The sequence below is a fragment of the Pipistrellus kuhlii genome, unplaced genomic scaffold, assembly GCF_014108245.1.
Source record: "Pipistrellus kuhlii isolate mPipKuh1 unplaced genomic scaffold, mPipKuh1.p scaffold_m20_p_15, whole genome shotgun sequence".
Lineage (NCBI taxonomy): Eukaryota > Metazoa > Chordata > Mammalia > Chiroptera > Vespertilionidae > Pipistrellus > Pipistrellus kuhlii.
The window spans coordinates 26,565,829-26,590,823 of NW_023425460.1; the positions used below are offsets into that span (position 1 = coordinate 26,565,829).

The following is a 24,995-nucleotide window of genomic DNA, read 5'->3' on the forward strand; positions in this document are numbered from 1 at the left end:
CTTCCCTATTCTTGGCGTTACGGCGTAGGTAAAAATACAGGGGGAGGTCTCGGGAGGCAGGAACAATTAACCCCGTTCATAAAACCCACACACACCCCCGGCTGACACCGCAAGGCAGCTCCTGGGAGCTCGCACCGCTGCAAAGTCAGAGCGATGCCCGCGCAGGCCGGCCTCAACCCTCTGCATGCCAGGCCCCAGGCGAGCCTGTGGTCCCGTCTGCACCCAGGCGCTCCGTTCATACTCCGGTGTCTCTGACATACAGGTCCTCTCTCACACAAGGCGTGTTCCCCACCACCGGGGCTTATTCTCAGGGCCTGATAGCCATGTCTTTTTTTTTCTTTCGGACTCACTCTTTGAATATGTTTTCTGCTCCTTTAATGTACTTTCCACCCCCATGTTTCTCTATTTTTTAAATGCCATACTTTGTAAGCTCGACTCAAATATTTTGTAGAAAGGGGTGAAACATAAATGAAAGAAGAGCTTTTTTACCTTTTTATTTTATTATTATTACCTTTGTGTCCTTAATAATTAGTTTTGAGAATGGATAAAATTAGAATTCTGTCCTATTTCGATATACATTTACCAGAGCAACACAGGTTTTACATAGACGGGGTTCCTGTGTGTGTGTGTGTGTGTGTGTGTTGTCAAACAGGCTATTGCAGGCTACACTCTGGGCAGGAAAAGCCTCAACACTCCGAGGACAAATACACGGATGTCACTAGAAATGGCGAAGGTTCCCGTAAATGAGCCTGACACTGACTCTAGAACGGATTCTCCTTCCTGGAGAAACCTGACCGCACTTGCTCATGAAGGGGAAAATGCCCCCCACACCCCACCCCCCAGCTCTTCAGCGTGCCATGGGTCACACAAAACCCGGGTCTGCAGGGCCGGGCAGGTGGCATACCCGTGTCAGGCCACCAGGCAATGTAGGCAGTCAGTGACACACTGAATAAATCACTCCCTTTAAAAAGTTTTCTTTTTTTAAATTTATTTTTAAATCTCTCCTTTGAAAGGAAGCAGACACTTCTCAGCTCCAGCAAAGTAGTTATCATTTGCAAATGTGCTGTCAGACATGCCCATTTTTCAAGAGTAGCTGGATTTTTAGGTGAAGCTTCAAGATTTTAAAATGCTGGGAACGAATTCAAACGTTCACATCACGGTGCAGGCTAAGCCCAGCGACCTGCAGGCTGGTCTGTGCTGTGGCTGGAAAGGCTTAGCTACCACACAGCTCGCCATGGAGACCTGTGCTCATAAGCACTCCTGAGAGACAACACACAACGGCTTTCCTTTAAAGGGATGTTGTTGCCGAAACCGGTTTGGCTCAGTGGATAGAGCATCAGCCTGCGGACTGAAAGGTCCCGGGTTCGATTCCGGTCAAGGGCATGTACCTGGGTTGCGGGCACATCCCCAGTAGGAGGTGTGCAAGAGGCAGCTGATCGATGACTCTCTCATTGATGTTTCTAACTCTCTATCCCTCTCTCTTCCTCTCTGTAAAAAAAATCAATGAAATATATTAAAAAAATAAAGGGATGTTGTTGTGTGTGTTTTTTAAGCATGTATAATAAACTTGAATAAGAGATAGCTGTTCAAAGAATTGAAAGTTTTCTGACTAAACTACACAAAAGAGATGTTGACAATTTTTTCTAGAAAAATACTTAGTAGGATAAAATACCTAGTTATCATGCTATTTAGAAACTCAAGTTTCATCTTAGTTTTACAACTAAAAGCCATTATTCATAGGGGTAAGATTAGGCCACGTGCTAAGAAAAAACTTGAGAAATGCAATATGGGTCACTTATTTTGACAGAAAGCATAACATCATTTCCCCATAAGAAAATTTTATTGAAGATTTCAGAAGTCTATGTTATAATTAAATACAAAATGCATTTTATTATATCTTTAATAACAGGTTCTGAGTTTTAGAAAAATCAGTTTTTTATTTGTTTTTTATTTTTTTTAATCCTCACCAGAGGATATTGTTTTAAATCACATGTGTCAAACACAAGGCCCTCGGGCCAAATCCGTCCCGCCAGGCCTTGCAATGTGGCCTGCACCTCGCTATCATCACTGCACTCCGCTGCGTTTCCATCACAATGACAGTTTATGACTGTTCAGTAAACCATTCGGCCTGCGATTTAGGCTGGATTTTAGATTTTGGCCCCTTCTCTGATTGAGTTCGACACCCCTATATTTTTTAGAGAGAGACAGAAACCTCAATTGGTTGCCTCCGGTCAAACCCACAAGCTAGCTACGTGTCCTGGCCAGGAATCGAACCTGAAACCTTTTGGTATACAGGATGATGTTCTAGCCAACAGCCACCCAGCCAGGGCAGTAAGGATGGTTTTTAATACAAACCTCTGGGCTTCAGGTTTCTGAACAAGACTAAGCCTCCCTACAGCCCTAGAATTCTCTCAATTTAGAGCACTATTTAGAATGTAGATATTCATCTACCAATAAGGAGCTCCCTTGAGCTCATTCTGAATGTCTCGCCCTGTCTTTCCTCCTTGCCTGGCCATCTCCTTGGACTGAAAACAGCAGTCACATGAACGTCCTGTGCTCAGTGCCTCCTTTTCATCTGCTCATCGCAAGGCCGCTCCAAAAAGCAGCCCAGCTATTCAGAGTCCACAGTGCAATCTGGCGGCGGCTGGCTCAGGGAAGCCACCCTCGCCGCCATGCGTGGCTTCCCATAAAGCACTGGGCTAAGACCCCAGCCCCGTTTCCTTTGTCCTCTTTTCAACACCCTCAAACGCCTGTGCAAGCTCTCTTCAGGATAAAGTCTCCATTTTTCCGCTGCCTGATCCTACAATCCTTTCGCTCTACACAAATCAGAAAAACAAGGCTGCAGAACTATCAGGACCGCTCTGCCCTCCTCTGACAGCCAGGATGAGTCAGCGAAACCCGGGCCCGCTGACGCGCAGCTGCGGTGGCTCAGCTGCAGAGGCAATGAACTCAGGCCCGCTCCAGTTGTCAGCAATCCTATTTTAAGCGCCGCGGGCCTCACAGAATGACTGGAGTGCCCCACAAATAAACTAGTGTGTGGTCTGTGAGGCATCTTCCTCTCTTCCACGGCACCAGGGGTTGTTTTATTAATGCTGACCACCAGAACTAGCAGCCACACAGCAATAACTGTGGTTTGGACTCTTCAAAGCGCATTCATATTTGACATCTCACTTCTAACCTAACTTGTGCCACACGGCTCCCTAACCAAAAGGTCAGTCCATTTCTAGGAGTTTGGATGCTGCCCATTATCCCCAAGTGCTGCCCTCCAACCAATGGAGAAGAGAAGGGGACCCTTCCCTGTATCTTCTGGGGCAGGGATCGGCAAACTCATTAGTGAGCAGAGCCAAATATCAACAGTACGACGACTGAAATTTCTGTGGAGAACCACATTTTTAAAACTTAAACTTCTTCTAACGCCACTTCTTTAAAAGAGACTCGCCCAGCCGAAACCGGTTTGGCTCAGTGGTAGAGCGTCGGTCTGCGGACTGAAAGGGCCCAGGTTCGATTCCAGTCAAGGGCATGTACTTTGGTGTGCAGGAGGCAGCTGGGCGATGTTTCTCTCTCATCGACGTTTCTGGCTCTCTATCTCTCTCCCTTCCTCTCTGTAAAAAATCAATAAAATATATTAAAAAACTAACTAAGTAAATAAATAAAATAGACTCGCCCAGGCCGTGGTATTTTGTCAGTTTGCCGACCACGGTTCTGGGGGATGTGGCCAGAAAGGAACCCAAGAGCGGGTCAGAGTCATTGGCCTCGACAAGATTAAGAACCCGGGGCAGCTCTGGGGCCTCCATTCAGAACTCCATCGGGCCTTAAAGCATGAAGCCACAAGTCATACCCTCAGACCATTTCTCCCAGGCCTTAGATAGAAGGACAGTCTTGCGTTGCTCAATGACAGGAGCATGTTCTGAGAAATGTGTGGGGAACATCACAGAGTGCCCTTACACAGCCGCCTCCTGTGACTGTCTGTGCTGTGCTTTTCCATAGGGCTGGCAGCTCAGTAGCTTGTTGACACCGGCATCCCCACAAACAGATTAGTAATGTGTTGGGCTATGATGCTATGATGGCTAAGACATCGCTAATGGATAAGAATGTTCTGCTCCATGATAATTTGTGGGATTGCTGCTGTCTATGTCGTCTGTCATTGACCAAAACATCATTAGGTATGTCACTGACCAAAATGACTATCGCTCAAGGTTCCCTAGAGCCTCCTCAGAGCCAGGTATCTCCCGAGAAGTCACAGAAGTAACATGGGAATTCTCTCACGCCTTCCCAGAATGCTCCCAGTCCACCATCAAGGTCAGAAACAGCCCAAGGACAAAAAGGAAAGAAAGCCCTGCCAGCTGCACCAAGCTGCACAGCCTGCTGGATGCATGGAAACCACAGACTCACAGCCCCTCCAGGACCTTAGGTTACTGGTGAACCATTCAACCAGCACTCTGTATGCCGTCTCATGAGGGCGCCCAGTGCAAAAACAGAGCATGCATGAACTGTGCCCTCCAAATGGCTACGCATATCCTTGCTTTATGCTTGACTTAATGAATCCATGCTTAATTAAATGCTATGATTAATAACTGTACTTCTAAGCGGCAGACTCAACAGAATGCCTTTCCTCTAAAGGCGTTCCTGACTCCTGCGGGAACACCTGACCTCGTGGCCCTGTGAGCCCCTGTCCCTGCTTTCCCCAGCCCAACAACTCCTATAAAACGTCTATCATTGCACCTGTGGCTCCTTACTGCACTTACTATTCACCTGTCTCTCTTCCTCTAGTGGCCTCTAAGGCTGAGCCCACGGCTCTGCATGCTTCCCACTGGTCCGGCACAATGCCCAGCTCTTCCTGAGTGCTCAGTGCTCCACAGTGAGTGAACAAAGGCTTCCCTGAGGGACAGACATGGGTGTCCAGCAGCTGCCCTTCTAGCTCCCAGTTCACTCCCGTCACTAAACTGAAGGCTACCTCCTGTGGGCATGGGCATACAGTGTGTCTGGTCCCAAGACTTGGGCCCATTCAGTGTAAATTTCTGATGCCACCAAGTACCTAGCGCTCACCGTTACTGCTGGTGCTTCCACACCACTTAGAAAGGGTAAGCGTGGCAGACGAGTCCCTTTTGAAAGAAACAAACGAGGACTTTTGAGCACCTACACTGCACTACTGTGCCAGGCATTCTGCACACATGGTTACACTTAACTTCTCTAAAACCATTATGCTGTCAAATCACACCGACTTCAGAGACAAGGAAAGGAAGGATCAGAAGAGTCAAGTCAACTCAGGAATGAAACTTACATTCATCTAACCCAAAGGCCATATACTATGTGCTTTTCCCCTTGCAATGGCGTCGTGTGCCTGCAAGGCTCCCTGCCCTCCAGTCTTCTACCCACCAGTCATACTTGCTCATGGTCTCCTGGACAAGTGACAGTGCATGTTTATTTGTGAGCGATTAACCTCTCTCTTCTTTCCAAGCGTATTCTACCCATTTTCAATGCATTCCTACACTTAACAGACCTAGCCCATTATAAAAGTTCAAGAAGATGGCTTCGCAATGAAACTGACATGATTGCTTAAGGCTGTGAACCCGGAAGATATAAAATCCAGCCACACGATTTCGTCCAGTGTGTGTTTCCAGCTCCATGGTACGAGGACAAGGATGTTGTTACTGGCATGCTGGTCACTGAGGCTCTTGAGAGGAAGGTACACTTAAAAGCTCAAGTGACCTAAGTTTTTCCTGGGAAGAGGCCTATTCTTTGGGTGAGTTTCATGGAACAGTAATTCTACACAAAATTTTCACAAGTGTAATTCCAAACCAGGTATATAATATGCTGGGTTAAACAATGTTACTCAATTTACTTACTGCAAGACCTGTCAGAATTATATCAATTTTCCCCAAATGTGTTTGGCTATGGAACCTTTAATTAAAGAAGAAAATAGGTATAAATGGCACAGAGGCCGGGCTCAATAAAGGACACCATTATTATCATGAGCAAACCCTTTGTCAGTGTTCCTCTCAAGAGACCAGTGTTGATGGGACAAGTGTCCTTCAGAATGCACTCTGGAAGACACTGAGTGTGGTCCCTGAGGGCGGTGGTGGCCACCCAGTGGTCTGCGGACCGCTGGCGGTCCATGGGGTCCGAAAGGTTGGCGACCACTGCCTTAGGGGATGGACTGGCTGTTTGGTCCACGAGGTGCTGCCTCGCACACTGAAACTGCAGCATCTCTTAGACCTCAACAGCTGCTTCCGAAAAATAAATAACAACAGCTTCCAAAGACTCAAGCAAGCACTAAGGAACTCTGGGCCCATATCAAAACCAGAGATTCAGGGGGAGGGGAGTGGGGGGAGGGAATAGGGTTTATTATGAAGAGGAAGTACTGCTCTCATGTTAGAGGAGGAATCCTCCTTTGGAGAAATTCCTATGATGGAAGGTGCCCAAACCACTAATTTAGACCAAGGATTCAACAAACAAAAAAACAAAGAAACAAACAAAGAAAACGAGAAAATTGGAAATGCTGAAGACTTCCGAAGGGACATATAAAAAAGCCAGATTTGACTGAGCCCAAATAAAACACCGCTGTCCTTTTAGAAGGTAGTAGGTGGAGAATGAAAGAGTTGGAGTAAGTATGCCAGAAACGCAAGGACTGAGGCTGTCAGTCAAAGTGCCCCGTAATTTAGCCACTTTATACTTCTCCCATTCCATTTTCCTCTACTCCTTTCAGACTTTTGTGCTCCATCTAGCCAGCCTAAACGTTCACCATTCATACCACACAGTTTCTCATTTCTGTGTTCATACTGAGGGACTTCTCGAAAATGTCTGTTTACTCATCCCTCCACCCCTCTCCAGGCCAATCTCCAAACTCTCTCAATCCTTCAAGGTCTAGTTCAAATGACACTTCATTCGAGAGACTTTCTTTTATCACACCAGGTATATGTAAACTCTCCAAAGTCCTCACTTTACTCGTATCCTCATTGTGTTTATCTTCCTTAATTTGACAAATATTTAAGAACCTTTGATGAACCAGGCTCCATATGTAGTGTGTATTTAAATACCTGTTTTAGCTACCCATGACACTATTGCGTTTTTGACACAGGATTTTATGCCTGATTCAGAATAAGTTCTGAATCACAGGTATCAGGCCGAAGGCCTTGCCCCACACAATACAGCTCCACACAATACAAACTGTGTGGAAAGATGGCTGCATGTGGGCCTGCGAAGGCTCGAACAGCAGGTACAGTTTGCTGTAGACGGTGCAGTGACCAGAGAAGGTTTTGGGAAACAGAAGGCATTTGAGAGGGGTCTTAAAATAAGGAAAAGAATTATAAATTCGGATGGGAACAGAAATATCTTAGTTATTTGAATATGGGGTTTGGAAGGAAAGCGGAAAACGGTAAGTTTGGTAGGGAAGGGGGGGGGGGGAGAATGTGAAGCCAGACTGGGAAGGTGTTACATCCCAGGCAGAAGGATCTGGACTGCTTTTGTAACTAAAGAGGAGGGATGGAAAGTGCTAGTGATCTCATTCATATATGAATGGGGGCAAGAGAGACCAGATGATAAGGCAGATTGGACAGAATTAAAAATTAAAGAATTAAGCCAGCCTCTATTTCCAGCTTCCTTGCTCCTAACTTTTTTTCTTCTTTCAATTTTCGCTTTCAAGTTTTAAGTGGATGACCATGTTACCTGAGCAATGACCCAAATAAATGACTTGACATAAGCACACTGTCTGTTAAGACAGTTTTTCAATGCTAGACAGCAAATCAATCAGTCATCTTTCAGGATATTTATAATTGTGATTGTGCTAAAAAAAAAAAAAATTCAAGAAGAAGGAAGCAGAAAACTTCTCTGACGTGCCTTCCAAGGTGTTTACTATCCCCCATCCCTGGCCAAAGTGTGCTAGAAGGTAAGAAGCGTAAACCTCTCCTTTCTCGCCTCCTTTTCAAGGTTCCCCTTTTTCAGCCCCTATCCCTCCCTGATAGACCCTCCCAGGTTTCCTGCTCTACCAGATTGCTGTCTGGAACTTTCAGGTTCAATCTACTGATGCTTTCAAAAAGCAGTGTCACCTTAACAGGAGGGACCAGGGTCACAGTGTCTGCCCGCCTCACCGGGAGCCTGGACAAGGACATAGCCATCCTCTGGATGTCTGGGGCATGGAGCTCTAGAACTCCTCTCGCTGGAGGAGAAAGAATGATATATCTAGGAATTCTGTCACAGTTCCTGCTCTTGCCGATTTGACTTCCCATTCTTTGGGCTTGAGGAGTCAAACAATCAGGCCACGAGCGGAGTTTCTTCTGTAACCTTTCAGGATCAGACCAGCTCACAGAGCAGGCTGAGTGGAGCCACTTAAGGAAAGGTACTCACAGACCAAAAACAAGAACACTACCTGAAATCCACTAATGAGGGATTCGTTTGAGTTAAAAACAAACATGAGCCGAAACCGGTTTGGCTCAATGGATAGAGCGTCGGCTTGGGGACTGAAGGGACTCCGATTCGATTCCGGTCAAGGGCTTGTACCTTGGTTGCGGGCACATCCTCAGTAGGGGGTGTGCAAGAGGCAGCTGATCGATGACTCTCTCTCATCAATATTTCTAACTCTCTATCCCTCTCTCTTCCTCTCTGTACAAAATCAATAAAATATATTTAAAAACAAACAAAACAAAAACAAAACAAAAAAATCATGATCTTAAAAGGTTTAAGTCAGAGGGAACCTGGCTATCAGGCTCCGTACTAGGAAAAGAATCTTGATTAACCTAATCCACACATAGGGAACGGGGTCTGGTGCAGGAGGATGCGGGAGGAGGGGGTGAGGGTTGGGGAGGGAGGATAGGGGAAGGATGAAGGATAGAAAACCTGTGAGGTCATTTTGGAACATGTTATATTTCCAAGGAGAAATCCAGGGAGGACTGGAGAGAACAGCAGAATGAGGGCCCTGGGATACGGAGAGGTAGCCAAGCTAAGAAGCAGAAAAAGCAGAAAGAGCCATAGCTCAGAGAGTTTGGCAAACGAGTTCCAAATGCTGACTTGACTCTGAGCTGCTGCCAAGGTCCTCGTTTACTCCCAAAGGTTCAGCCCAACTCTCACTTTCTGTGGGAGCATCCAAAGTGAGGTGGGGTGTGTGGAACCCTGGGAGGGAAAGTGTGGCTAAACAAGGCCAGGAGGGAGAGGTGTAGGGCTGAGGCACCGGAAGACAAGGTTTCAAAAACGGAGCCAGAAGAGTTGGAACCCATAATGGGATCGAGCTCCTTCACACATTACAGGTGTTTGGGGACTTTCACGTTTCCCAGCCTACATTTTATTCAAATTGTTTATGCTGGAAACTCTGAGTGTGCTTGGGTCAAAGGAATATGTGACCGGCAGCCACCATTCAGAATTCACTGAGCTCCAATAAACTGCTTCACTTGAGCTCAGAAAGTGAAAACTGCAATAAGGCAAAAATTGGTAGAAAACACAAACAAAGGAAAGTTAGTTTCTCCATAAACATTTCCAAAACAGATAACTACACTAATTATTTTCAGAAGTCCCTCGAGCCAAAGGTAACCCGTGTTTGGTATGAGAACACTCAACAGTCATGGTGTTGCCTCCGTACACCTCCATCCGCAACCACCACTGCTCATTCCCTCTCAAGAGATGCCCAGTCTGGTGAGACTTGCCCAACAAGGGATATCCTCCTCCCACAGAGCCAGCGATGAGCCATCCACGGTATACAAGGCCCATCAGCTCATCTCTAGTCTCCTCCCCTCAATCCAACTGCTTCTTAATCTACTAGGGAATAACTCTCTCAATGTGTATGTACCTCTACCTTTCTGCCTTTTTATCCTAATAAAGAGGTGATATGCAAATTGACTGTCCCTCCAACACACAAGATGGATGCCCTCATGTGGACACAAGATGGCCACCACAAGGTGACCTGCAGGGGAGGGCAGTTGGGGGAAACCAGGCCTGGAGGAGAGGGCAGTTAGGGGTTACCAGGCCTGCAGGGGAAAGCAGTTGCAGGGGGACCAGGCCTGTAGGGGAGGACAGTTGGGGGGACCCAGGCCTTCAGGGGAGGACAGTTGGGGGTGACTGGGCTGGCAGGGGAGAGCAGTTGGGAGGGACAAGGCCTGCAAGGGAGGGCAGTTGGGGGCAACCAGGCCTGCAGGGAGGACAGTTAAAGATGACCAGGCTGGCAGAAGAGGGCAGTTAGGGGCAATTGGTCCAACAGGGGAGCCGTTAGGCGTCGATCAGACTGGCAGGGGAGCGGTTAGGGGGTGATCTGGCTGGCAAGCAGAAGCAGCTAGGGGCAATCAGGCACGCAGGCAGGCAGGCAGGCGAGTAATTGTGATCCAGCAACTTGGATTGTAAGAGGGATGTCCGATAGGATCAGGCCTAAACGGGCAGTCAGATATCCCTTGAGGGGTCCCAGATTGGAGAGGATGCAGGCTGAGCTGAGGGACACACACCCCGAGCATGAATTTCATGCTCTGGGCCTCTAGTGTATATATAAATAAATATATTTCTAATCGTCTCCTAGAGTGTATAACCAGTCAATCCCATCTCAGCCCTTTCTAGCTCACCCCATTCCCCTTCCACCGATGTGAAGTGGCGGAGTTCTCGGGAGGTTGGCCATTACCTGTCAGACATCTGACCCTGACCAATTGGGTTCAGCCTTCCTCATCTCACACTATTCCAAAGAGACTGAGAAAAGTTAATTCAGCTTTCTTGCTTTTCACTCAGATGAAACCCTGCATGCTTCCATGGTAGTCAGTCCCCATGTCTCCCTCATAACACCCGGCCTCTCCACACTGTTTAAATTCAAACCAAAGTTAAAGGTTCCCTACTCCTTTTCCCTACATACTGTTTCTTTATTCCTCTCCCCGCCTCGTATGCTACTAATACTGATAAGTATTATAAAAAAAAATTTTAATGGCCCCAGAATTTGAAAATTACAGTGGCACTTCACATGTATTAAAATTCTGGCTTATCCTTCTGCATCAATCATTCTATTATGCTCAGCATCTCCCTTCTTTACTTACCCCCTCTACTGCTTTACATACTGCAGTCTCCCTCTTAGAGGGGGCCAAGTCCCAGCATCATTCTTGTGCAACCAACTATAAACCCTGTCCTAGATGTCACCCCTCTTTCCAGCAGATGTCACCATGTAGATAAGCTCCATCCTCACGCTTCTGAATCCAAAAGCACTATGGTAGACTAACAGCACCATCCAGTTACACAAGTCCCTCCCCTCGCCAAATGTTTTCACATTCCTTCTCCTCTCATCGAAGCCTCTTGACATCCCCTTATTCTTCCCATTGTACAGACCAGGAAACCAAGATTCAGCGAGGATTAGGTGGTTTCATTCACAGCCAAGGAGATAGTTAAATGCTAGAGACAAGACTCTAACTTTTATGTCCAACCCCAACGTTCCCCCCAGGCACATTTCTCAGGGTGCATCTAGTTGCCAAGCGAGCCCCCGTCTTCTGGCCTGTCTTACAGGGGATGCTGCAGGCCAGCCCCAACAAAGAGCCATGCCTTGGACCACCTCGCCATTTGTACTCTGCTCCCCTCTCCTAGCACCAAGTCTCCACACACAAACTCAGCGCTCCCGACTCCCCACAGATCCTTATTCTCCCATGCTCACTGAGTTCTTTTCTTCCGCTCAGAACAAAGGTTTGCCCCTTCTCCACTCACACCCACTCTGCCAGGAGAAAGGAAGCAGTCTTCCTCTCTCAAGTAACCACACACTGTCCTAGGGTACATCTGTTGAACGGTTTGGGGTCCACGTTCCCGGTCCTTCCCCTCCCCGGCCCGGTTCCAAGCTCTCCGCTGTGGAGTGCACGCTCCTGGCCCAGAGGCTCCATCTAGCCAGCTGTGGGCACTCAGCACAATGCCTCGCATTCAAAGGCACAAAAACACGGACAACTATGATCTTAAAAAAAAAAAAAAAATTACTCCTGTCCTTGATCTGAAATAATAATACCAATATGTCCCTGCCAAAACCATTAAGAGCATTATTTTACTTCAATTAAAAGAGATTCTGAATAGGAATTAGCTTAAAAGAGCCGTAAAGTGAAAGACAAGGGCACATTTGTTTACGTGCGGTCCCCAAGGTATACAACGGGATACTGAGTAATTTGTTATCAGCGTCCCATCCGCGGCAGCCCAGCTCCCCGGCACAGCAAGGTCACCCCGGGTGAGAGGGTGCCCGTCACCGGCACTCCCGTGGCCAGGAGGGGCTGTCAGCTAGTCCAGCGGCCGCACGCTACGTACCGGCTTGTCCTTGATGGTGGGGCTGGACACGCACAGGTACAGCTTCCCGTCTTCCTCCAGGCAGGCCTCTATCAGAGCTTGCACGGAGCTCTCCTCCTGGAACAGCAGGAAGGCATAGCCTTGGGGAGAACAGAAACAAAGGGCGTGGGGAGGAATCAGTACACTGAACTCAGAACACCAGTCACAACGTTATCTATTTGCTTTACTTTGGCCAACTCTTACTAGCATCTACGAACGTGAAGGGGACCCAGGGAAGTCACAGTTACTGAGACCCTCGCCTGCCAGGCACTGCATGTATTAGGTGCTCTAGACACACTTCCTTGCCTTGGCGCTGACACGTGCAGCAGCATGGCTGCACCTTGAAAACTAGCTGAAACCAGTTTGGCTCAGTAGATAGAGCGTTGGCTTGTGGACTGAAAGGTCCTGGGTTCGATTCCGGTCAAGGGCATGTACACTGTTACGGGCACATCCCCGGTAGGGGGTGTACAGGATGCAGCTGGTCGATGATTCTCTTTCATCGACATTTCTAGCTCTCTATCCCTCTCCCTTCCTCTCTGTAAAAATTCAATAAAATAAAAATAAAAAAACATCACACTAAGGGGGAAGAGCCAGGCACACAGTAACACATGTTGTATGATTCCATGTGCACAGGATGTCCATAAGAGGCAAATCTACAGAGACAAAAAATAGATTCGTGGTTGCCTAGGGCTGGGGGGCTGGAGGGGATCGGTACAGGGTTTCTTATTGGGATGATGGAAGTTTTAAAAAAATTAATTGTAGTGATGGCATCTGTGAACATACTGAAAACCACTGAACTGTACATTTTAAATGGAGGCACTTATAGGGTGTGTGAATTATATTCCAACAAAACGCGTCCAAAAACACAAACCACACAATAGGCTAGTGTGTTACTTGTGATGATACTGTTTCTCCAAGGATACCCTCCTGTCTGGTGACGGAGCACACCATCTATAAACAGGACACTAACGGCAGGGTTTCCATGGACACAGCCAGCTTAGTTCAGTTCAGTAAGATGCTAAGAACTTGACAGTGGGATACAATCGATAAATTATGATAAAACTGAGATAAACCAGAGTAGGTCTCTGCTGTCCGGAGACCTCTGTAGTAGAGGAAACAGACATCTAGACGAGCTACCACACCGAGGGAGATGAGTGGAGACAGAGGTGCCGTGGGACCTCAGAGGAGGAAGGATCCTGACTTGGGGAGAATCAGCAGAGACTTCAAAGAGGACAACAGATGCCCAAGGGGCCAACTCCGACGCTTGCTGCCACACTGGCACTCCCGAATGACAGCTGAGCAAGGGCCCATCCTGAGCTAGTCTAAGCCTGAGCGTTCAACTGTTCAACCTCTCTCCAACCCCTCTGGCTTGGCTAAGTCTCCCAGCTGTCGCCTCCACTCCCGGTCCTGCTATTGACCTCAAAGGAGACCATCACCAACATGATTCGCCCCTGGTGCGTTGCGTGCCAGGAAGATGGAAGCAGAGGAAGGGATAAGAACCCTCGTATTCAGAAGATACTCATGCATCAACGGGCCTAGAAGCAAAGCTCCCAGGAGCCCCGGGCAGCACGTAGCAACGCTGGCAGAGGATGATGAATGATGGGTGCTCTTTTTTAAATTCCTTTTCCAAACGCCTCGTCTACTATCCAGAGCATCCAAGTAAACGTAACAGGAAGAAGGCCAAGTGCTACCCAGCGCACCAAGAGTGACCACTGCGACAGGCAGAAGCCAACTGACACGGGGAGACACCGAGCCCACAGGAGCAGGGGTGTAGACGCCGGAGGGAGGGAGGCTGCGGATGCTCCCAGGCTAGCCGGCTCAGAGGATTCGGCTGGGGGCCAGGCAAGAAAAATGAAACCTCACGGCACAACTAGAAACGATCATACATCACTTCTTCATAGCGTTTCTCTCCCGAAATAGTATCAAACGAGCACCAAGCCCCAGGGACTCTATTAAAAATTCAGTACTTTCACTTACTGTGAAAACACTAATTCCACTTGCCAGAGAGAATGTGAGAGGTGAGTGAGTTGGAAAATGCAAAAATCACAAAGAGGTGGTTGGCAGGTGCTCTCCAACCTCATGCCTCACCAGGTTAAAAGTGATCTGCACAGAGGCCCTCAGGGGCCCACTGGATAGCTTGTTCTTGGAAGAACCCTGTCTGTGTACATTGTGCACAGGCACATCCAAAAGGCCTGGGGCCCTGGCCAGTGTTCCTCAGTGGCTAGAGCACTTGTGTCAAACACAAGGCCCGCGGGCCAAATCCGTCCCGCCAGGCCTTGCAATGTGGCCCGCACCTCGCTGTCATCACTGCACTCCGCTGCGTTTCCATCACAATGACAGTTTATGACTGTTCAGTAAACCATTCGGCCCGCGATTTAGGCTGGATTTTAGATTTTGGCCCCTTCTCTGATTGAGTTCGACACCCCTAGAATCGGCCTGCACACCGAAGGGTTGAGGGTTCGATTTCCGATCAAGGGCACGTACATCGGTTGCTGGTTCACTCCCCAGCCCCGGTCACGGTGTGTGCAGGAGGCAACCAACTGATGTGTCTCTCATATTTTCTTTCTTTTCTTCTCTCTCTCTCTCTCTCTCTCTCTCTCTCTCTCTCTCTCTCTCTCTCTTTCTCCTTCTCCCCTCCCTTCCCTCCCTCTCTCCCTCTCTTCTACTCTCTTTGAAAAGCAATGGAAAAAATACCCTCAGACAAGGATTTTAAAAAAATGGGCTGGAATGGGGCACACTCAGTGAGCTTGGGGTGGGGGGAGCTCCAGCTCCTTGCCTCTGGAAGGCCACCAGGCTGCCTGCCCCTTTCCTGCCCATCACTGTCCACCCTCTACCATCTCCCACATCAAATCCTGCTTTGGTTCCGACTTTAGCTGGGCATCGCATGAAAAGGCCTTCCAACCAAAACTAAATACACCAGAAACACCCCACGTCGCTCCTGAACACAGCTCTCTGATAGTTTCACCAACTAGAACACCTTCCGGTGGATACCTCTAGGTCAAGCAAACCAGCAGGACAAAGGAAACCAGAGGATTGAAACCAAAACAAAGACGGGAAGGAAGACTCCTTCAAACACATGTCCCTCCTGATCTTCAGAAGTGTAAGGTCAAAGTAAACAACATGGAAAAGAGATCCCTTCGAGAACAACAAGGTCAGCGGGAGATAGAAACCGCATCAATGATTTACTAAGAGGCAAGGTCCACAGGGCACGGTGGAAAGAGCTCTGGGCCCGGAGTCAGAAGGCCTGGTTTGGGTCTAAGTCCGGCATTTCCTGTGTGTGGTGATAACAGCTGGTGGCTACCATCTGGTGAGCATGACTGTGCACCTGGTTCGTACTCACTCACTCCACCACCACACACACCCAGTGGCGGGCGCTCTTTCACATGCTGATTTACAGGAACAACACCCGCAGAGTGACTAAGAGACCCACTCAAGGTCACCTAGTAACTGGCGAAACTACGAACTTGAACATTGACTTAAAATCTGTAAGTCTTGGCTCTTTTCTCTGTAAAAGGAAGAAAATACGTGTCCTGATTATCTTATAGAAATGTAGGTTATGAGAGAATATATGTAAGGATGCTTTGTAAACTAGGATATCCTGCAAGTGTCAATTTTTCTTTTGCTGCACTTTCACTTATTTGTGTGCTATGTACAATTAAGTTGGGTTTTGTATATGTCACATTACAAAATTGGACTTCAAGTGAATGACATACACTTTCTACTTTGCATTTGCAAGCATTTGGTGAGTAAAGGGCAGTCACCTAGAGACTAAAGAAAAACAAAGTTTTTTGAATGGCAGGCTGAATATTACTGTAAACAAAGCGACTGAACATGTGCTCTCATATATCATTAGCCATTCCCAGCAGGAGAGAGAATGATCAGAGGTGGTATTAGTTGCCTACGTGAATACATTTCTTTAAATAAAAGCCTATTCCACCTATAAATCAAGTTCCTCAAACTGTCACTATGATGGAAGGTTCTCCTATTAGTTTGCAAGGTATGAAAAAATCTTGCCCCAAAATTCATAAACTCCCTCCCATGGAGCCAGAGAGCGATAACAGGATTATAAAACTCCCCACGTTTCAGGAGTGTGACCTGTTCCCCAATGCCCGGTGGGTCTTTGGGGAGTGGGGGGTGGGTGGGTAGGAGGGCTTTAGAGACATGGTGAGCGACAAGAGGCCCTCAACTCAGAGCCAGTCTGAAGGGGGCAGTGTGGGCGCTGGGGGCAGCAGGAGGAACTCGGCACCGACGCCATCACGACCCTGGGCCGCAGGCAGAATAGATGGCAGAAGACTGCTCGCCTTGGACAAGCCTGGACCGACCACGGCACTGCCCTGGGGTAAAGAGGAGGTATGGGGGACTCTAAATTAGAAAAATTCCATTTTACTCAGCCATGTTTTTGAAGGGAAAATTTAATTAAAAGGTCTTTTTCTCTTAATACCTGGGAACACATTGAGTAAAACAACCTTCAAAATGCTCTTGGCTACCTTTCAAAAACAAAGCGTCGAGAGCACTTACACACATAATTTCGCGTGTTATAAGTTTTATATGGATCCCTAGTACAAATAACAATCACCATGACCTTCACCAACACCAGATCCTGGCAAGGCCCTTTGCTAATAAATACTGCACACCTGTTAGCTCTCCTTCCCCTCCTCACAGTAATTCTATAAGGTAAATACAGTTGTCATTGTTGCCATTTTACTACTATAGATGGGATACCAAAATTCCAAGTGTTAAGGGACAGAGATTAAACTCTAAAAATTAAACTCAGGTTTAACATCTAGGTCAGCTTCCAAAGCTCTTATTCTTTAGCCATTAACTTACACTGTCTCACCTAAAAACACTAAGGTAAATTTTCACTATCACCAGAGAATAAGGACTTGCCAATTTATTATTTACTGTCACTTGGTAACAGTGACCATTTAACTATCACAAGAGTGACAGCAGCCCTAACCGGTTTGGCTCAGTGGATAGAGCGTCGGCCTGTGGACTCAAGGGTCCCAGGTTTGATTTTGTTCAAGGGCATGTACCTTGGTTGCAGGCACATCCCAAGTAGGGGATGTACAGGAGGCAGCTGATTGATGTTTATCTCTCATTTATATTTCTAACTCTCCCTCTCCCTTCCTTTCTGTAAAAAAATCAATAAAGTATATGTTTTTTTTAAATGATAATAAACAATTTAAGCAAATGATAATAAACAATTATTTTAGTAGCAAGAAATGGTCACCTGTGCTTATGTCCTAAAATTTAAGGCCTATGTAGATATAGTTTCTCTAAAGCCCATAAAAACTCTATTGAGAAGACTTGAAATGATGCATTTCAAAATAACCAGGAGAAGTTTAGATTTAGTTTTATTTAGGTCAATCAAATGTTCTTATTTAGTAAAGATGCTTATTGGTTTGAATATTTAGAAGGAAGGCTCTTGGGGGATTTAGAGAGCAGGTATCACTGAACTAAATCGGATTTTAGTGAAATTAATATCACAGTAACAGTAATAACCAACTTCAGCAAGAATTGGCAATGTATCCTGAAACCCCGGGGTGAATCTGGGCAGTGGATACAGGATGCTCATATAATCCGAAGGCATCACTTCATAGGGAAGTATGGCAAAGGGAGAAAAAGGTGCTTTCACAATGGAGGAATCTGACAGATAACACCTTAACCAAATGATCAAACTCAACATCAGCAACCACAGGGCATCTGACACCACTGCATAGTCCCATACTGTGTGTCTCAGTGTAGAACATCATCTGTGCAGTCTTCTTGCTAACAGGGTTTCACCTGAATCTCATCAGGAAGGAACAATCAGAAACTTCCAAATTAAGTGGTATTCTATAAAACATCTTACATGGACCCTTCAAATGATACAAAAGACAAAAGGCCTGGGAAACTGTCTAAAGGAGAGTAAAGAGATATGATAACTAAATGCAAGGCTAGACTTTGACTGGATTTTGGATTTTTTTTTTTAAAAAAAAACAGCTCTAATAAACATTACTGGAACAATCTGGATATTTCTTGGAGACATGCTACTGCATTTAGGAGAGGTCTTGATATCTACAACTTACTCTCAGAAGATTCATAAAAAATATACATGTATAGCTCAACTGGCATGGGTTAGTGCTTGAGCATCGAGCTAAGCATCGAACCAAGAGGTCACAGTTTGATTCTGGTGAGGGCACATGCCCAGGTTGTGGGCTTGATCCCCACTGAAGGGCGTGCAGGAGGCAGCCAATCAATGATTCTCTCTCATCGTTGATATTTCTATCTCTTTCTCCCTCTCTCCTCCTTTCTAAAACCAACCAAGATATTTTTAAAAATATATACATGTATAAATACTCATACAAATAGAAAAAAAAAAAAGAGAGAGAGAGAAAGCAAATGTAGCAAAATGCTAACAACTGGTGAAGCTAGAGGATGGCTACATGGGTCTTCATTAGACCATTCTTATAAATTTTTTTCATAGGCTTGAAGTTTTTAAAATAAAGATTTGGGGGGGGGGGGCAGAAAAAATCATGAGGACTTAATGAAGAAGAGGGTAATACACTCTCCTATTCTCCAAAGAGGTGTGTGGCCTTTTGAAATCGTTCTTAAAGGCAATAAACTTGCTCTTAGTGATTTGTATGTTTCAGTATCGACTGCAATAGGAAAACTATTCCAGATCATAGCTGCCTTCAGAGCGCGGTGGCTGATCAAGCAACGGCCGGCCTCTGCTGAAGGGAGGAGCAGCCCCGGTCTGAACAGAGAGAGGAACCCACCTCACACAGCGCCCAGGCTCCCTGCTTTCCTGTGACCTCCCTCAGGAGACACGAAGGGCATCTGCCCAGCCAGAGCAGCCTGAGTTCAGACTTTTTTTTTTTTTTTTTTTTTTTTTTCCACAGGAAATCTGTTCCAAACATTCTCTCTGACCTTGGCTTCTAGGTCAGAGGATTTACCTGGTTTGCCTCAGAAGCCTTTGTCTTTGGATTCAATCCAAGGGCACCAAAAATATTTAGGAGGTACAGGGCATGATGCTAGGCACCGGAGCTACGAAGACGAGGAAGCTGAGGAAGAGCCCTGCCCTAGAAAAACTCAGCCTGCCAATAAATAACTAACAGACGGCATGGAAAGTGCTGCGCCGGGGGCATGTCCTACGGGGCGCCGCCGCCGGGGAGAGACAGACGGGGCAGCGGCATCCAAACGCCACGGGCGGTCAGAGGGCAAGGGCCGCCCTGAGCCGGAGGAGAATTGCTTTTCCAGGAAGGAAGGGCACGCCAAGGTCAGGGAAGAGCACAGGCCAAGGCACTGAAAGGTGGAAGGGTCGGTTCGTTCGGAAAACAGTGGGTAGAGTTCAGTAGTTAGAACACAGGGCTGGGGGCAGCGGGTGGCAGAGAGAACGCAGCTCACCAACCCCCCTGCCTGCTGCCTGGAGAATATAGCCGGTCTCCGAACTGGATTCCTCCTTCATTTTCCTCTTGGAAGAGAACATCTCTCTCTAGGACGCTCTGAACACTCACCACGTGTCCTGGGCACTGCAGGGGGGGTACTGACAGCAAGTCCTTGTTCTCAAGGAATGTAAAAGCTAGTGCAAGGAGGTCAGAAAGAATAAGCACAGAAAGACTCTAATCTAGCAACAATGCGTGAAGGGCCCAAAGAAGCTTTTTAAAACAAACAAAAAAAAAAACAAAAAAAAAACAAATTTCACTGTTTTCCCAAATGAACTGAACTTCACAGGAAGAAGACAGGCTTTCCCAGGATCATGGCTAGAAAAATCAGGAAAGACTTTCTGCAGGTGGTGGCGCAGAAGCCAGACCTTAATGGAATGACACGGGTGAAAAAAGGATGAAGCACATCCCAACGGAAGGACTCGGCCTGAGCTGCGGGTGCAGAGCTGGTTCTGTAGGCACTGCCCATGTCCACGGATTCCTCAGCATCCCCTTGCATTCAGAACCAACAGCGTTTCTCTGACTATTCTCACTCCAGGGGGCTGAGGCTCACACATTTTGGTTCTTGCCTGTTTTGTGTGACACTAATAACTGTTGCTTTGTGGGCTAGGTGCGTGGCAAGCAGGGGTGGGGGGAAGGTAGGAGTGAACCAGAAAATAAATCTGATGGGTAGCCTCGCCTCAGAGTTGAAATTGGAAATGTACTTCCTGTGTTCTCGGTAAAGTCCTGCAGTCCAGGGCAGTGACCTGGGGGCAGTCTGGCTTAAAGTCAGCTCTTTTTATGTAACCACACGGTCCCCATAAAAAGAGGTCTTTGTGAAACCTGCCAATCTGTCCGTTCTAGTCATAGTCAGTTCTAACAAGCACCTGACGGAGAAAACTGAGACCAGACCTACAGGTGTTGGGGGAACTGGTCGAACCAGCTGGGCAGCTTTATGATGACTGAGCATTACATTTTCATCAGGGTGAAGGACGCTAATATTATTCCGAATCTATTAAGCCTAAGTACTGCGTTGGTGCATGGGTGTCTGTGTCTCGCATAAGCCTTTTAATATCTCAAGCAGTATTACCCCTGAGGAGCATTAACTCAGATGAGTCAACTGAGGTTCAGAGATTAAGCCACTGGCTCAATGTCCTGTAGGCAGTAGCCACTGGTGCCCACATCTGAGTCCACAAATAGCCAGTTCTTGCCCCACTGCTTGTTCTCTCCCTCTCTCAGCAGAAGACAACCGGCAAATTCTACGTTTTAACCCAGTGAATGCTTCCCTACAGATGACAGTTTAGTCTGGCCTTGTTTATTGCCTGAACTTGGACAATCTAATTTCTCCTCTCCCTTGCACTTGACCACTCCTCTGAGTTCTTAAGGCTGTCAGTGGGTTTTCTCTGTGCCACTACTTCCCCTTCTCAAGGCTAAGGTTGATTGTTTATTTATTTATTTATTTATTGACCTAGAGAGAGAGAAAGGGGAAGAGAGAGAAAGAGAAACATCAACTCGTTGTTCCACCCATCTGTGCATTCATCAGCCAACTCTTGCATGTGCCCTGACCAGGAATCGAAACCTTGGGCTATCAGAATGACACCCCAACCAACTGAGCTACTCGGTCAGGGCTATCCATTATATTGTGAAGGACAACCCAAAGCTTTGTTCTCAGCTTTCAAAATTTTTCACCAGATCCTCTCAGGCGGCTTCCCATATCCAAATTTCAACTGACATTTCCTCTCTTGGTCTCACTTGCTCATAGCTTAGCCCTTCTCCAATGACTGCCAGCAGGTCCTGTCCCGAGCTATGCACTCTTCTAACACAACCTCTCTGCCTCAGCCTGCCGAATTTGGGGATTGAGCCCACAACCCAGGCATGTGCCCTGACCAGAATCGAACCACGACCTCCTGGTTCATAGGTGGATGCTCAACCACTGAGCCATGCCATCCAGACCAAAGACTAACTTACTTTCTTTTAAAATATATATTTTTACTGATTTCAGAGAAGAAGAGAGAGGGAGAGAGAGAGACAGAAACATGAGAGTGACTCACAGATCAGCTGCTTCCTGCACGCCCCCTATTGGGGATCGAGCCAGGAACCCAGGCATGTGCCCCCAACTAGAATGGAACCTGTGACTCTTCAGTCCACAGGTCAATGCCCCATCCCCTGAGCCAGACCAGCTAGGGCAAGACTAACTGTTATAGTTCATGTTCAGATAAGTGTTTAATAAAACAACTTAAACTGGGGGCATGCTCAGTTTTTAAAGGCACCAGAGGATGCCGCTCCACCTGTCAATCCTGCTGCTCTGCAGTGCAGCTTCCATGTTTCTATGAGAAAATCCTTCCCAGGAGTAAAACTTCCATCGGCCAAATATTAAAATATAGGCTTGACCAAGGCGTGTGAGTACTGCAAGCCAGACCTGCCTTTAAAAAAAAAAAAAAAGTTGGAGGACAAAGTATTACTCAAAAGCTTAGACCCTGCAAAAGGTTAAGGACAAGCCCAAAGGCCTTAGCTTCCCAATTTGATCGGTTTATGTAACTTAAAAGGCGGAAACACTTGGAATCTGGGCCTAAAACAACACTGACTTATTTCCATAAGTCAGGGGCGGGCGGGCGGGAGAGAATGTGAAGTTTGAAAACTTGCCTTTCCAAAGCCGGTGTGAGACAAACCGGAGGGAAGAGAGACAGATGCCTCCCAGCGGCCTATTTCTGTCGGCTGACGGCGGAGCCTCTTTGCTGGCGTGGCCTGGTTTATGGCAGCGTCTCAAACCACGCTGGTGTTTAGTGTAAACTTCCACAACTGCATGACCTTGCTCACAAGGACCAGCGGTCCAGCCGGCCTGCCCAGTGCGGAGGGAGAGACAGGATCGCCAGTACAAACAGGCCCTCAGCAGCACACTCACTCAGGGGGGTGGGGGCCCTCAGGGCGCGAGGCATGCGTCCCTCTCACATAACTGTTACATGTGCCTGTTACTGCTCCTGCTCACCTCGACCCCGTGCCCAGGGGTTGCCAGGGCTGAAGCTGGCCGCCCGAGTGGGCTGCGGAGGACAGCTTCCGCCACGCCACTGCCAGCATCGCCGACGCCTCGACAGAGTCAGAGCCATGTGGCCAGTCTCCTGTTCAACATCTGCCGCTGGCTGCTGCCCTGGCCTCTGCCCCAGATGTCTCTGCCGGCAGTGGTGGTGCAGCTGTGCTTGCTGCCCAGGAGATGCCAGCTCTCTCCTTGGCCCTGACTCCCCAAGAGGTGAGACTAATGGCAGGAGCAGCTGCTTAGTACAGGACGTTTTCGTCTGTAGTTCCAGGGACAGCACCTTTGGAATATGGGCTATTCTCCGAGGAGGCAGTGAAGGAGGTGATGCAAAACCCCATCTGTCATCGTAAAAGCTTGTCATGCCCAACTTATTTTCCCATCGCCTCATGCCCAAGGAAGCAGAACTTCGAAGTTTTGTTTTCTAAGTCAGCAGTCAAAGGTTCCAAGGCTAATTCTAATCTAATTAGAAGGGCCTATGTCATAGCTAGGTGCTAAAAGATGAACTGGGTCAATCAGATTCCCTCTCTCTGGAATCAGACTAAAAATATAAAAACGATTTGCCCGCAAACAGAGATGATGTCAAAGAACACCCAACATGGTCTAAGACAAACAGAAGTACGAAGACACTGAGAAGCCTTTGTTATCCCTTACTTCAAGGGATAACAAAAAAGGTCGGTGTGGCCAGAATGGGTACGGGAGAGAATGATAGGAGATGATGTCAAAGAACACCCAAGATTCAACAGACTCTGAGAGGAAAGGTTTCCGCTTCAAGTACAAGATCTATACTATTGTGTTCCTGGCTTCTGCAGGGGTCCCCTGTTTTTTAAACACACAGGCAAAAAGTAAGCCTACAACTGCAATGTACCATTTATCTGACTTGGAACTATGCAAAAAATATATATATATATGCTGCAGATGTCCAAATTAGCATAAAATTCATTAAAAAATTGCTTTGGGAAGCCATGTGATATCAAATCTGGAGTCATTAAGATTTTCATTTCTTCTCCTCTCATTCTAGTACTATCTCAACTCTAATATCTTAGTTCTTTGTGGTCCTCATCACTGCTTATGAGCCTGATTATAGAAAACTCCAAAGTGGTTTTACCGTTCCTGTCTAAACGCAACCTGTCCCTTACTAAAATATATTTTAATTTTTGAAAAGCCTTAAATGATATCTAGGCTTTATGAAAGTATTCTATGTGCATTTTCTCCTTTAATCCTCAGAGCATATCAATGTAGACACTATTATTATTTACATGTTGTATACTTTTTTTAAAAAAAAAAGAGAGATTTAGGAAGAATAATAATCAACCCAAAGATACTTGCAATGGCAAGAAGTGGCACAGAAGTTCAATACAGATAGCTTACTCCAAAGCCTGTACTCTTTTAAATATATATATATATATATATATATATATATATATATATATTTTTTTTTTTTTTTTTTTAATTGATTTCAGAGAAGAAGGGAGAGGGAGAGAGGGTTAGAAACTCAATAACAGAGAATTATTGATTGGCTGCCTCCTACACACCCCCTACTAGGGATCAAGGCCACAACCTGGGCATGTGCCTGACTGAGAAAGGAGCTATGACCTCCTGGTTCACAGGTCAATGCTCAACCAATGAGCCACATCATCCAGGCCAGAGCCTGTACTCTTGATCACTGGTTACCAGGCACAAATTCTAGGCCCGGGCGTGAAGCTACCACCTAACCCTGCTTGAACATGCAGGACCATTCTTAATCTCTGGGCCATCCCCCCCCCCCCGCCCCCCCAATGCGATAGTGTGAGTATAATATTTAAGAAACCTGGGCTCTGAGGTCAGCCTATTTAGGCTCAAATCCCAGTCTTATCATTTAACACATGACCAAGGATAAATTAATTACCCTCTTCCAAACCTGTTTCTTCCTCTATAAAAATGGAAATAATAAGAGTGCCTACCTTGTGGAGTTGGTAAGATTAAATGAGATTAAGCATAAATAATAGTAACCTGTTCTCTGGATCACAACAAACCCTCAGTAAATGTTAGCTATCTAATTATCATAATTCCAGCCCCTGGCAATACCTGCCTATTCTTTTCCTGCCCAGTTTTTAAGACCACAGTCCTCAGTAATCTGTTCTTCCTCTGGATGCCTAGGAGACGTTACTTGCTTGTCATCAACCATAAGTTGATCTATATTTTAATAAAAATAACATCATTCATAATACCTTCTGTATGTAGGGACTGCTTTAAGTACTCCACACAGATTTACTTATTTTAATCCTCATCACAACCTTATAAAGTAGGTACTATTATTATCCTTCTTTTTCAGGTGA

General features: G+C 46.6%; 1 protein-coding gene across 7 annotated transcripts in view; it reads right to left on the minus strand.

The window, feature by feature from the left end:
* CPEB3 (cytoplasmic polyadenylation element binding protein 3) overlaps positions 1-24,995 on the minus strand; it is a 168,429-nt gene that overhangs the window by 32,166 nt on the left and 111,268 nt on the right. For all 7 annotated transcript variants that reach the window (XM_045581902.1, XM_045581903.1, XM_036438552.2 and 4 more), the window contains one exon: positions 12,229-12,347. In XM_045581902.1, coding sequence (XP_045437858.1) covers positions 12,229-12,347 — 119 coding nt within the window. The remainder of the gene's footprint in view (positions 1-12,228; positions 12,348-24,995) is intronic.